Here is a 14,202-nt window from a genome sequence, read left to right on the forward strand (position 1 = left end):
ACACTGGGCTGGCATGGTAGCTCAAGCCTGTAATCCCAGCACTTTGGGAGGCTGAGGTGGGAGGATCACTTGAGCCCAGGAGTTCAAGACCAGCCTGGGCGACATCATGAGACTCCTGTCTCTAAAAAAAAAAAAAAAGAAAAAAGAAAAAACGTTAGCTGGGTGTGGTGGTGTGCACCTGTAGTTCCAGCTACTTGGGAGGCTGAGGCAGGAGGATTGGTTGAGCCTAGGAGTTGGAGGTTACAGTGAGCCATGATCATTCCACTGCTCTCCAGCCTGGGCAGCAGAGAGAGAACTTGTCTAAAAAAAAAAAAAAAAAATCAAGAACCCTGAACCAGCACTCATAATTTACAGTTGCTGCAGGCTGTGGTTTAATGGGTTTAATGATTAAGACTAACACAAGTGACTGACTCAGAGGCAGAGGGCTGGCCAGCGTTTGTGTTGGGGAGAGTGCTTTCAGCATCCCTGGATATGCCAGTCTGCCTGTGCCCCAGCAGAGGGCCTGTGCCCCTGCAGCTCTCTCCCTCTACGGGGCATGCCTGAGGTTGGCTTTGCAGGGGGGTGAGCATTTTAGGTTGGACACCAGCCTGGGCAACATGGTGAAACCCCGTCTCTACCAAAAATACAAAAATTATCTGGGCATGGTGGCAGGCACCTGTAATTCCAGCTACTTGGGAGGCTGAGGCAGGAGAATTGCTTGAACCTGGGAGGTGGAGGTTGCAGTGAGCCGAGCTTGTGCCACTGTACTCCAGCCTGGGTGACAAAGCAAGACAGTCTCAAAAAAAAAAAAAAAAGGAAAAAAGAAAATAGATTTCTGTTGTTTAAGCCACCCAGTCTATGGGATTCAGTTACGGCAGCCTGAGCTGACTAGGACATCCAGACAGGAGGATATTAAGGCAGTTAGTTCTGTTCTTCTGAAGTCCAGCAGGCGGGGGCACTGTAAGGCAAGAAACTAGCAGGAGTGAGGTGGTTGTTGGTTTAGTGGGTCTTTGGAGGCACTGAAAAATCAAAGTGTTTAGGTTACTGCTCAGCGATAGGAATGCAAGGAATGCAAGGAATCCCTTCACAATGGTAGATCCTGACCTTTTTTTTTTTTTTTTTTTTTTCAGAAGGAGTCTCTGTCACACAGTGTGGAGTGCAGTGGCATGATCTCTGCAACCTCCACCTCCCGGGCTTAAGCGATTGTCCTGCCTCAGCCACCAAGCAGCTGGGACGACAGGCGTGTGCCACCACACCCAGATAATTTTTGTATTTTTAGTAGAGACGGGGTTTCACCATGTTGGCCAGGATGGTCTCTCCTGACCTCAGGTGATCTGCCTGCCCCAGCCTCCCAAAGTGCTGGGATTACAGGCGTGAGCCACTGTGCTCAGCCGAGTCTGTTTTTATAGCGCGGAGGTTAAATATTTCAAGTTCAGACAGACAAATGGCAGATAAAGTAGGTCCCTGAATCCCGTGGCGCATGGTCAGGCTGGTACAGGGGCCTCCCAGGAGCACTTTCCAGGAACAAGGCCTGGCTGTAGTGGAGAGAATGCAGACTCTAGCCGGGCGTGGTGGCAGGCGCCTGTAGTCCCAGCTACTCAGGAGGCTGAGGCAGGAGAATGGCGTGAACCAGGGAGGCGGAGCTTGCAGTGAGCCAAGATCGCGCCACCGCACTCCAGCCTGGGCGACAGAGCGAGACTCCGTCTCAAAAAAAAAAAAAAAAAAAAAAAAAAAAAAAGAAAGCAGGCTCTGCAGACAGGTCGCTCTGGGTGAGAATCGCATCTCTCCCAGGGCATTGCCTTATGTCTTCTGGCAAGGGCCTTCACTTACCTGAGTCCAGGTGTCTTCATCTGCAGAGTGGGGAGGAAGACACCTTATTGTCAAGGGTGCTGACATTGCTGGCCCCCTGTGAATGCAGTGATCATTACTGACATCCATTCCCAACTTTCTGGGGCACCTAACTATTTTCAGGGCCCTGGATAAAGGTGAGCAGAATCAGACAGGGTCCCACCCTCACATGGTTTGGAGTCAGTATAGTCTCAAGTGTGGCGAGGCTGCCCTGCCACAGCTCCTGCGGTCTGAGGACTCCAGTGACACACACACTGCAGGACCAGGGATGGAGCGTCCCTTCACGTCCTAAGGTCAGCCCTCTCTCCCAGATTTTGTGTTTAGTGCTGGTTTGCCATTGACAGGTTTGCATTCTGCAAACCCAAACCAGGACCCGTGGTCTGGTGCGTGTGAGAGAGTGTGGCCCCCACAGGAACAGGGGTTGCTGTCTTGGCTCCCTGTTTAAGGAGAGGTCTGAAGTCAGAGCTGCTGCAGCAGCCTTTTGCTTCTCCATGGTCTCCAGGCTTGGGTGATGGCCTCATTATCAGCCTTCAGGGATGATCTGACTCTAGACACTCCTGTGGTGTGCAGGAGCCACGCGGCTCTGATGCAGGTCCTGCCGGTACGATGCCAGTGAGGCCCAGGTGTATTGATGAATGCCCAAGAGGGCAGACGAGGGCTTCCCGCCAAATGGACATCTGTGGGTAGAGTGGAGACCGTGGAGGAAGGAGGCAGGTGGCGCCTTCTCTGGTTGCTATGGGCTGGACCTGGGAGAAGGCTAGGGGTATTGCAGAGGGAGAAGGGGTTTCTCATTCATTCATTCAACAAACACTTCCTGAGCACCCTTCTCTAGGCCCTGTGCACTAGGGATTCAGAGTAAACAAGACAGACAAGAATCTCTGCCCTCATGGAGCTGACATTATCATTAGGAGGGACACACGAGACAAATCAGTAAAATATAAAATATGTTCAATGGTGATAAATGGTAAAGAGGATAAAGAAGGCAAGGCAGGCAGAGGAAGACTGTCGAAGTTGAGATTTTAGATGGGGTGGACCTCATTTAGAAGAAGCATGATGAAAGACATGAAGAAAGTGAGGGAGTGGGCCGGGGTCTTGGAGGGAAGGATACTCCTGGCTGGGGAAGAGCAGGTGGAAAGGCATGGAGATGAGGCATGCCTGGAGAGGGTAGGAGGCCAGCACAACTGGGGCTGTGTGAGCGAGTGGGAGAGTGCAGGAAGGAGGTCGGAGGCTAAGAGGGAGCTGGACTTACAGGACCACCTGGAATGCAGGAGAGACTCCACTGGGAGCCCAGGGAGGGCTCTGTGCAGAGTCACAAGTTCTGCCTTAGACTGGAAGAAAATCATTTTGGCTCCTCTGTTGAGAACAGGGTGTAGAGACAAGGCCAGTAGGAGAGACCAGTTGGGAGGAGGCCACTGCCGTCATCAGATGAGGGGGAGGCACTGAGCCTTTGTTCTCCACTGTGCCCCAGCCCATGGCATGCTTCCTGGCACGGAGCAGGCACTTAATAAATATTTGGTGAATGATGTGTGCGTTAGTGATGTCCAAGTACCAGTTTTCAGACTCATGCTAGGTAGGCTATATGGGGAAGGTACAGAAAAACAGATCCCAGGCATTGCAGCTGGGGATCCTGATCCAACAGGCTTCTGATGGGAAAGTTGAATCTGGATTTTTAGCACAGCCTGCAGGTAATTTTGGACAGGCAGGGACTGGCTTTCTCTGTCAGTTAGGGATGATTTTGGTTGCAAGTAACAGAGACTGACCAACAATGGTTTAAATAAAGAGGGATTTATTTTATTTACAATAATTATGGAGAAGGATGGCGGCTGGCATTGGCTTGGTGAAATAATGATAGGGTCAATGACTCTGTGATTCTCTTGGCCTTTTTCTCATGGTAGCAAGGTGGCTGCTGTGGCTCCAGGCATCACACCCTCAATCAAAGCAGAAAGAAGAAGGCCAGGGAGATGTTAGCCATGCCTGTGTCTTTTATCAGAAAAGCATAAGCTTTCCCAGAAGCCCCTGTAGACTTCCTCTTCAATTTCATTGGCCACACCGAATCACATAGCCATCCTATGCTGCAAAGGAGACTGGAACAGTGAGAATCTGGGTTTACAGCCTCCACAGTTGGAGTGGCTGGAGATATGGAGTTGGGACGACCCCTGAAGAGTGAACCAAGGTCTTCTGCACGGCTGCCCTGGAGGGCGTGGTGCTTGAGGTCCCTTCTACTTCTGGGGCTTCACGGAAAGACTTGTTGCCTCCATGGAGCACCTCTGGGGACCACTGGGTAAAGCCCCAGGCATTCCCTTGGGGACCCCTCATCTATCTGAGACCCTCTGTCTTGCTTCTCTTCACATGTCTGAACAACACATGGACCCGAGGGCTGCTTCTTTGGGGATGTGGTGATCTTTATTTTAGGGATTGTGCATCTTCAGCGTAACCCTCACCTGACATACATTAAACAGCATAACCACATTCTCAGCACGCCAGTCACATTCAGGAGCCTCTTTGAGCTTGACTTTATATGCACACGGGCGGAATATCTGCATTTACAGCCCTGTGCTGGCCACACACAGGAAAAGCACGACTTCAGTCACCCTCAAACCACCCAGTTACGAGTAAGACCAGGACAATCCCTTTCCTCCGGCAGTCCCACGTTTGCTTCCAGGAATCAGAGAGCATGCCAGTGGCAGCTCTTTGAGGCAGTTTTGGGGGAAGTGAAAGGAGATGCTATTCCAGCACTGCTCTGTCACCTTAGATGATGGGTTTAGGAGCCAGAGGCAGGGATTTCAGGGGAAAAGAACAGGCCTGGTTTATTCTCTAATTCTTTAAAAATGGGATAGGAGCAAAAGGTTAAAATAAGTGGGTCTCACATAGGAAACGCCTTCTGAAGAAGAAAAATGGGTGAATTCATTGGAGTTGGCCCAGTTAGGGGTTGGGTCTGAGGTGACAGAGGCGGGGGATTCAGACTCAAAGGGGCCAGTCCATAAAGGCGGCAGTGGGGTCTTCAAACCACTGTTTCTATTCCAGAAGCCTATTGGAAATCATTGTATATTTGCTTTCCATAAGACTGTAGGAAAAAGTAAAAAAAAAAAAAATTCTTTTCTTTTTGGCTAGATTTGCATCATAACAGTGTGGTCACACTGGTAAGAAATGCAGATTGGCAATCACATACATCTCTGATTAAAACAACACTCACATAACCAACACAATTTGCTAGGCCAAAGTCTTCATGGAGAATTCCTGGGGGTGGGAGTCTGGGGTGGGGTGGATAATGAAGAAAACCTGGGGTTGCAGAGGTGGGGTGGGAATCCCTGGGGCATCGGTCCACGGGAGGTGGGGGCCAGCGATGGCTTCAGGCGTGATATTTCTAATACATACCAGCCCTGGGCACTCACGCCCTGCTGCTCACAGCATGGTCCTCACACCAGCAGCCTCCGCCTCACCTGGGAGCTTGTTAGAAATGCAGGATCTCAGCCCCCACCCCAGATCTACTGAGTTAGAAGCTGTATTTTAACAAGATCCCCAGTGATTTGCATGCACAATCAAGTTTGTGAGGCACTGCTGCAGACTTCTGGGCGCAGGAATGTGGCAGCCCTGGCTAGGTGTGGTTAGAAGGCCTGGATGGGGCGGGGGTGGGGTGGCGGTGGGCGCTGTGCGGAGGGGATGATGAAAGCATGGGTGAGGGGAGAACACCCAAAACAGCTGTCTTTGTTAGTGTCCTCCCACCTGGTCAGGATGGCAGCAACAAGGCCACCTGCGGTCTGCCCTGCCCGTCCTCCCCTCAGTGCTTTGGTGGCGGGTGTCCTTGAAGCTAAGCTCTGCTGGCTGCAGGTAAAATCACAGGTGGGGGAGTTCTCTGAGACCTAGGAGCTGGGTGCGCGGAGAAGCGGGGCCCTGGGGAGCCTTGGAGATTCCTGGTGGGAAGGCCCGGGCAGAACAGAAGGCTTGTCAAGCCAGAGGGCTGCCTCTTCCTCCTCAATTCTGCCAGAGAAACCCCCTGTGCTGGGCTCTGAACCCCCTGCAGGGAGGGATGCAAGTTTTCCCTCGTGGAGCAGAAGGTCTGGGTGCTTGGAAGGAAAAGCCTAGGAGCTTAGGGGCCCCAGCCTCCCAGGGAGAGCCAGGCCCTCTGGGGTGACACATTTCTACAGAAGCAGGTGGGAACATCACAGACGTCCCAAGGCCTGGGGCCCAGGGCTGCCAGGTGCAGAAGGGCTGGAGGAGGGTGTCCAGGCCAGGGTGGGTGGTGGCCTGAGCCTGGCAGCTGGCCCTACAGCGCTCTCTCTTCGCTGGTCAGTGTGGCAATTCTCCGCAGGTTTTCCCTGACTTTAATAAACTCCGGGGCGTGATCCTCTTCCTTCTCCGGTGGTTTTTCCAGCTGAAGGAGGGAGAAGCAGAGGGGTGAAGTGGGTGGAGCTAGGGGGATTGCTACTCCGAAAACCTACGGAGTTTGGACCAAGGGCCCACTGAGTGGGGAAACAGAACCAACCTGAGGATGAGTTTTGCTACTAGCCTGGTAGCTGGGGCACAGAGCATGAGACTGAGTTCTCCTTGTGAAGCCTGGTTCAAATCACTCACCTGCTCTGGGCCTCAGGTTCCCCATCTCTAAAACGGGAATGCCACCTGGTACGCAAGACAGTTGTAAGAATGAAATCAGAACCAGCGTGCAGTACACTGGGCCAGTGAGGAAGCTGAGGTTCAGAGACAGGAAACCACTCACCCTAAGGACCTAGCAAAGTGAATGGCAGAGGGAGGACTCAGGCCAGGCGTGGACTCTTAGTCCAGTGCTCTGTCTGCTGATCCTCTTCCCTCTTACTGGCTGTGGTCACAGCAGAGCTCTTCCCTGGAGGACAGCCCTGGAGGATGCGTGATCCTGACTGGGTGCCCATCACCCACCTGGTTCAGCCTCTGCTGCCGTCTCAACAGCTCCTGCTCAAAGGGGCACTGCAGCCGCTTGGCTTCCAGCTCCTCCTTCTTCTTCTTGATGAGCTGGTTCCGCCGGCGGTGCTCCAGGACGCGCTGCAGCTCTGGCTTGCTGTCCACACCAAGGCCCCTGGGGTGGGGAAGGGGGAGCTGTCAGGAGACCATCACCTTCCCGCTTCCCTCAGCCTCAGGGCTGCTTCCTGCGGTGACACCAACCCCCAATATTATCTTGTGCAATCCTCCCTGTAGTCTTGGAGGTGGACCCATTACTGTCCCATTTCACCGAGACAGAAACTGAGGCTGCTAGGGCTGAAGATACACTGAGGCTGCTAGGGCTGAAGATACCAGTCCAGGTCACAGCTACAGATGGGCCAGATGAGGATTTGAACCCAGGCCTGTCTGACTGCAGAGACCAAGTTTTACGTTATTTCTGGTTATTTTCTTAGGATACTTTTCTAAAGGTAGAATTGCCAGGTCAGGCTCTTTGAAAAGATTTGAGGTACATATATCTATTTGTGCCTGAGAAAGTTTATCCAGTGTATCCTCCTGTGAACAGTGTACAAGAGCATCTATTTCTCCCCACCATCACCAGCCAATCTTTTTATATTTGAGAATCTGGTAGGCAAGAAGTAATATCTGTTTTTCATTTGTTTCTTTATTAGTCACATGGAACAACATTTGATATGTTTACCAGCCATTTGCATTTCTTCTTTTGTGAATTAACTGTATTATCACTATTATTTTTACAGACAAGGACTTTCTCTGTTGCCTAGACTGGAGTGCAGTGGTGCAATCATAGCCCACTGCAGCCTTGAACTCCTGGGATCAAGTGATCCTCCTGCCTCGCCCTCCCAAAGTTTTGGGATTACAGGTGTGAGCCACCACATCTGGCTGTACTGTATTACTTTTTATTCATCTTTTCCTTGTGGATTTTAAGAGATCTGAATATATTAATTTTTTTCTGTATACGTGAGTTTTAAAAATAAAATTTGTTTATATTACAAATACTTTCTCTTTTTAAGCTTTTGTTTTTGATTGTCGTGATGTTTTTTGATACTAAAGGGATGAATCTAAAAGCCACTCAGAGAAAATGCTCATATTATAATACTAATTGAAAACAAAACCAAAAGCGACTCAGTGTACAAAATGATAACTGCTAGGATATTAGTCACATAGCTGAAAACAAGAACAGAAATCACAATCGGCTCTAATACCAGAATCAGCCAGCAGAGGGAGCTCTGAAAGCAACGCTGGGCTGATGCTATTACTGGTGAGCAGGAGTATTTCCCAGTCCTCCCAGAGGACGCTCAGCCTTCCCCTTCTCCAATTCACATCCCATCAATTGCCCCATCCCACCCCTGCCTCCTCCCAGATGCCCCTCTGGCTCGTCTCTGTCATTGCACACCACGGCCTGCCACGAAAGAGCCAGCCACCATCCTGGGCCTCTGCAACACTCCTGCCCCCTTCGGTATTGTGAGCTCCCCCATCCCCCCACCTCACCAGACGGGCCCATCACACCCTGTGCCCCTGCTGTAGACCCTTCCTTAGTCCATCCTTCTGCCCTGGCCTGCACCACACAATTGATGCCCCAGGCACAGTAAGTGACTCCTGTTTCCTGTTCATTCGCATATGAGGTTCCCTCTGCCATCCAACACCCACCTCCAGGCCTGGCTGACTCCAGTCCCCCTTCAGGTCATAGCTGAGGCAGCAGCGCTCCTGTGAAGTCATTTTAGACCCCTCTCGGGTTCCTCCTCTGGGGTCTCAGGCCTATTTACACCCTCATCAATGCACCCATCCTACTGCCTGGCTATGCACCCGTCCCTGTCTGTGAGGACGGGAACTGGGTCCCATTCATTCTTGTATCCCCAGGTCTGGGCTCAGTGCCCAGCACATAGTAGGCACTCAGTAAGTGTATCTGGAGTGTGGGCATGAAGCGGGTGGCTGGGCAAGAGAACAGGGTTTTTTGGGTTCATCTGGTTCCCAGGGGCCCACTGGGGATGGGGTCTTTACAGATTTTGCTGGTGATCATGAGGGGCACCCTCAACCTTCCTCAGTCTCCAGCAGCCCCAGGATGGTAGCCAGCTCTGCTTTCCTCCAGGGGTACCTTCCCCATCCCCCACAGGCCCAGGTGCTTGATGGGCCCAGGCAGCAGGGCTTCATCCCTACCTTCTGTGGTTCATGAGCAGCTCCCGGTGGAGCTCCTGGTGACTCCGAGAGGCCTTCACGGGGTTCAGCAGCTTCTTGGGCTTGATGAGCTCCGGATTCCACTCTCTGTATTCTGGCCGGGCCATCAGGCCCCCGATGTCCACCCGCTCCCTCTGGATCTCTGAGTACATGGCGGCTGTGGAGATGGGCAGGGGAGTAGCTCAGAGCTGAGCCAATAATCTCACCCTGCCCCATGGGGCACAGTTGAAGGGCAAGGTTTTCATGTCAGATAGACCTTGGCCACCTGCTACTGCGCATACCTGGGCAAGCTACCTGACTTTCTGAGCCTTAAGTTTCTTCACTTATAAAGTGGAAATCATAATGGAACGCATGCACAGGGCTGTGAGAATTGGAGATGATGTTTGCGACGTCTCTGGAGTGTAGAAGTAAAGTGATAATGGGTCACAAAATATGGGTTGACACATGCATACTTTTTGGCTTGACTTTGCAAACAACGGTTTTCTCCCACTATAAAAGGAATTATGTTTGAGTTTCTGTTTTTCAATGAGCTCGTAACAGAAAATGAAAATATATTTAAAAAGAGTAATATGTACTTGTTAAAAACAATTTGGATAAATGCAGTGATAAAACGAAAGTATTACCCTTTATTATCTAACTCTATTCACGGTTCCAAATTCTGTTGTGGAACTGTTCAGCTTTTCATTGTCTTCACATCAAAGAGGAGTGTATGAAATTCAGAGACTGCTGTGTCCCTAATAGCAAAGGGATAGTTGTCAAATGTTTGGCTACTCAATGGCCCTACTTCTACCACAGCAGTTTGAAATCTGTCAATTTACTTAAAAATTAGACACAAGGGCTCCCTCTTCTACAAACTGGCTCCTTATCCTTGAAATGCCCAAAAGCAAGTACAACAGAGAGAGAGAGAGAGAGAGAGAGAGAGAGACTGACTTAAAACGCCTCAAAGGTATAGACACTGCCTGGCCATTAGCTGCTTATAGGAATTTCAATGAAAATTTAGACTTTAGCTCTGCTCTCTTCATGAGTCTAGCTTTGCAGAGGTTGAGCTCCTATTATTTGCCAGGCTCTGACAGTTGGCAGTGTCTGCACATTTGTTGGTAATTGCCAATACAACTTTTGAAGTTTTCTTTGGTCTTGGGGAACCAGTGCCCTGTGGCATGTGGTTTTCATGTGGCAACTGAGGGAGTGTGTCCCCACCTCAAATACCAGGCTTCAGCCCCCGCTTGAGGGCCACCATGTTGCCTGTGGACAGACTTTCATTTCCTCCCCCACACTGGGAAGGGGATGAGAACCATTCTCTGCCCGAATACAGTTTCATGGATGAACAGGGATGTGTGAAAACCTGGAAGTGGCAAACAGCTTGTTGGGGTCAGAAAATACAGAGGAGGAGGTTTGACAGGGTGCACATTGCAAGGTGACATATCGGGAATCTATGCATCAAACCGGAGACTCTACTTTGCAATGGTGGCTACCAGACCCGTGTCTGGCATTTCTATGATGATCCATCACAGACTGCTGTTAGGAGGAGCAAGTAAGACCACATATGTAAAGGTGCTGTGTAATCTGGAAAAAGTGTTAATTATTATAAGGTATTTTGGATGTAGCCAGGTGAAATGTCAGAGCATAGACATGTTAATTTTTTTCTCGAATTCATATTCTCAGAACCATTTCTAAAATGAGAATTCTTATTAACTTCCCTTTTTTTCCCTCATCTTTTTTGTAAGGCTGTTTGCTTTCAGGTTACATCCTTCCTAATTTTTTGGTCCTTAAAAGGTGATCATAATAGTATTTAGAGTTACTTTAAAATGGGCATTTGACAAAATACAAAGTTGGCTGTATCAGCTCCCCTTTCTGTTTTTAGTGTGGATATTTTCTTGTCTGTGGGATCAAGCTCTCTGGGTGCCAATGCATTAGAACACCTGGATTCAGATTGGAGCTTTGAGATCTTCTCTCTTTTGCTGACTATTCCTATTGTCAAGTGTCACCCATCCTTTGACTGAGTAATTCTCAGCTACGCTCTTTCCTTCCCGTGACCTCAGCTCTCTTCCTGTTCAGCTTATGCCACACTTTAATAACTACTTTGGCTCCCTGGCTATTCACCTGTTCTTAGTCCCTCTGTGCCCCACAAATCTTCCAGAGCTGCTTGTTTTTCATCAGCTGCACCATCATTAAAAAAACTCACCGTATGTTGCCAAAGTGATAAGGTTGGAAATAGATTAAGTTGGATAACTTTAGGAAAGGAGATGGCAGCCTTAATATTTGCATAGATAAAGCCATATAACCAGAATTCTCACATGGATGAACAGAAACGCATTTGGAACTGAGAGAGTTCAACAATGTGGCCAGATACAAAATAAGTACACAAAATCAAGAGCTCCTGCGTAATGGCAATGACCACTGAGAAAGTGCATAATGATAAAAATAGTCATGCATTCCACAAATGTTCATGTTCCTGTGATTTTCCTGGCACTGCAGTAGACACTGGACACACAGAAGAGAACTAAGCAAGTGAGGTCCCAGCACTCACAGAACCCACACTCTGCTAGGGAGGCCAGCAGTCAGCACATACGCAAGCCAATGAAAACGAAAGACCACAGATGGCTCCAGGCTCCCATACAGACTAAGGAGGGACCCACTGTCAGCCAGGTATGGCGAGGGCCTCTCTGAGGAGGCAACGTTAAGATCTGACAGTTGAGAATGAGGAAGGAGGCCATTTGGGGCCTGGGGAACAGCATGTGTGACTCATGTACCTTGAACAAGCTGGGTCTGTTCAGGGAACAAAAAGACATAGTGTGCTGGGAGTGCTGTGAGCTGACTGACTGGGAGAGCGTCTGGAGTGAGGGTGGACGGGTTGGTTCAAGTCAGGGAAAGGCGCGCCTGATTCAGTTTTAAAAAGGTCATTCTCGCTGCTGTGTGGGGAAACTGTCAGAGGCCTTGGGATGTTTTATGACTTTGGTTTCCTTCACTTCCAGTGGGTGGTCTCTGTCTCTTTCTCCCATTAAATTCCAGGGGAAAAAATCTGTGATTGGCCTGGCTGAGACCTTCGCCCCATACATAAGTCGCTGGCCAGCCAGTGGGTTGGCTGCCCCAGGGCCAGTCGGACTCAGTCGCACAGGGTTGCTTTGGAAGAGGGGCCCTGTTTGGTTTGATCTTCTGTTGTTGCTGTCTGAAATGTCAAATGCATTTTGAACAAGTGGCCCTCCTTTTTTATTTTGCACTGGGCCCTGTCAATTACAAAGCCAGTCCTGCACCCCAGGTTCAATCTGTGGTCAGCCCTGGCTCAATGATTTCCTCCAGATGAAGGTGTTTCCCTGAGGCCAGGCTGGTGTGGTGGGTGAGGCAGGAACCCTGAAGGATGTGGCTGGTGCCTTAGCTCAGGGCTGCAGGGGAAAAACCATTGCCTTTGCCGCTCAGGGAGCTGAACCACAGCAAACAACCCCTGTGAGATCCATGTATACATCTACGAGGGGTGGGATGAGGAGGGCTTCTGGGGACCCCCAGGACTTAGAAAGTTGAACCAGCCTTCCTACCTTTTAATTTATTTAACCGGGGTCTCTGGGCAGAAGAACCTCACACAGGTCCTGTTATAAAAGAGACTACTCAATGAAGCACAGGTGCCAGGCCAAGAAAATCCAGGCTGTCTTGGGTGGTCAGCTGGGCCTCCTGAGGCAGAGGACTGGGGTGGCTCCCAAGGCTGCTGAGTGTCCCGAGAGATCCAAGACTCTGGGGTCCATCTGGGGAGTGGCCATCGAGGGGCTAAGAGGGGAAGTGGGCATTAGACAGGTCCTCTCTGGAAAGAAAAGGGTGAACAGCCAGGAGAAGAGCTAGCAGGGAGAGGGAGGAGCAGGCCAATCATGAAGGAGAAAGGTAAGTGGCTTGTCTGGATTCTTCATGGCTGTTAAAGAAATGCAGGAGGAAGCAGAAGGATAAGGAGGCTGAAGTCATTCAGACCTGGATTTGAATGTCAGCTCTGTCTGTGCCTTCCTACCCTCTGGAGCTGGAGCCTGGAAACTACAGCCTTTGGACCAAATCCCATAGCCCTGGGACACACCACGCCCACTTATTGTCTATGGCTGTTTCCCACTGAACAGCAGAGTTGAGATGGGACAGCTGCTTTTGATCTGGTGTTTCCTCATCTGCAAAATGAGCATTATGTTAGAATCCTTCTCCATGAAGTTGTGGTATCGTAAACGAGGTGATACTTGCAAGGTGCTTGGCAAATGCCTAGTATAGAGTTGAGCACTTGGCGCTGGCTACCAGGGCTGCCACATACAACAGGCCGGTTATGTACCTCACAACAGCAAGTCCTCAACTCCTATAGATTAAACTGTGAATGGTGCCCCTGGAATGGCAGTGTGACCACCCTGTTAGCTGCTATTAACAATCACTATTAATAAATCCCATTCCTAGTCCTAGATGGAGACTTCTCATCCTCAGAAACTGCACTGGTTAAATCAGTGGATCTTAACCTTGGCTACATATTGGCCTCACCACAGGAAGTTTCAAAAATTCCAATGCCGGAGTCCCACCACAGGGATTCTGATTTAATTGGCTTTGGGGGTGGCTTGACCTTGGGGATTTTTAAAAGCTTCCTAGGTGGTTCCTAGAGTCAGCCAACTTTGCAAACCATGGAGTTAACCCAAAACACAAACTTATTTGCTTCGGCCCTGAAGGATCTCAGCTGACTGTAGTGGGCCTGGTTATTGTGAGCAAATGTGATTAAGGTCACAGTTCTTAGCAGCTGTGTGACCTTGGGATGCTCTCTAACTTCTGGGATGCTCCTCTGTAGAATTGTGATGCTGTGAAGATTGGATGAGCTAAAGAGCTGGGCATGAGGTGGGGGCCACCAGTAGGCGACAGCTACTAAGTGTCTTGCATGACTATAGGACGGGCAAATAATTCTCAATATGCAGACTATGGGACTGATGTTGTTTTTCATGGGGTGGGGATAATAAGAGGTCCGAGGAAAGATTGGGAGCCCCTTGCTTGATTCCTCCCTGGTTTTGTTGGTGACTCAAGAGGTCCCAGAGCTCCTCGCCAGAGGCTCCACAGGACGTTGGCCCCACACCAGGCAAGGCTCAGTGGAGATCTCTGCTGCTCCCAGGGAGAGGGCACAGGGCCACTGGGGCATGCATGGCTAATGCAGGGTGGCAGATTTGAAACCAAACACTGGTGCCCCCACCCACAGGAGAGAGTAAGGAGAGACAGAAGGAGAGCTGCACTGATGGAGTCTCAGGGCCCAGTTCATCTTGACAATAGCCATACCCCATTCTG

The 14,202-nt window shown here is 50.1% G+C and overlaps 1 protein-coding gene across 3 annotated transcripts in view; it reads right to left on the reverse strand.

The window, feature by feature from the left end:
* Nucleotides 1–3,596: 3,596 nt before the first annotated feature.
* Nucleotides 3,597–14,202, reverse strand: part of LOC105482965 (family with sequence similarity 107 member A) — a 63,663-nt gene continuing 53,057 nt past the window's right edge. For all 3 annotated transcript variants that reach the window (XM_011743500.2, XM_011743490.2, XM_011743507.3), the window contains 3 exons: nt 8,911–9,085; nt 6,718–6,874; nt 3,597–6,199 (listed from right to left, as the gene is read on the reverse strand). In XM_011743500.2, the coding sequence (XP_011741802.1) occupies nt 6,092–6,199; nt 6,718–6,874; nt 8,911–9,085 (440 nt within the window). In that variant the 3' untranslated portion in view covers nt 3,597–6,091. The remainder of the gene's footprint in view (nt 6,200–6,717; nt 6,875–8,910; nt 9,086–14,202) is intronic.

The sequence above is a fragment of the Macaca nemestrina genome, chromosome 2 (genome assembly GCF_043159975.1).
Source record: "Macaca nemestrina isolate mMacNem1 chromosome 2, mMacNem.hap1, whole genome shotgun sequence".
NCBI classification, from domain to species: Eukaryota; Metazoa; Chordata; class Mammalia; order Primates; family Cercopithecidae; genus Macaca; species Macaca nemestrina.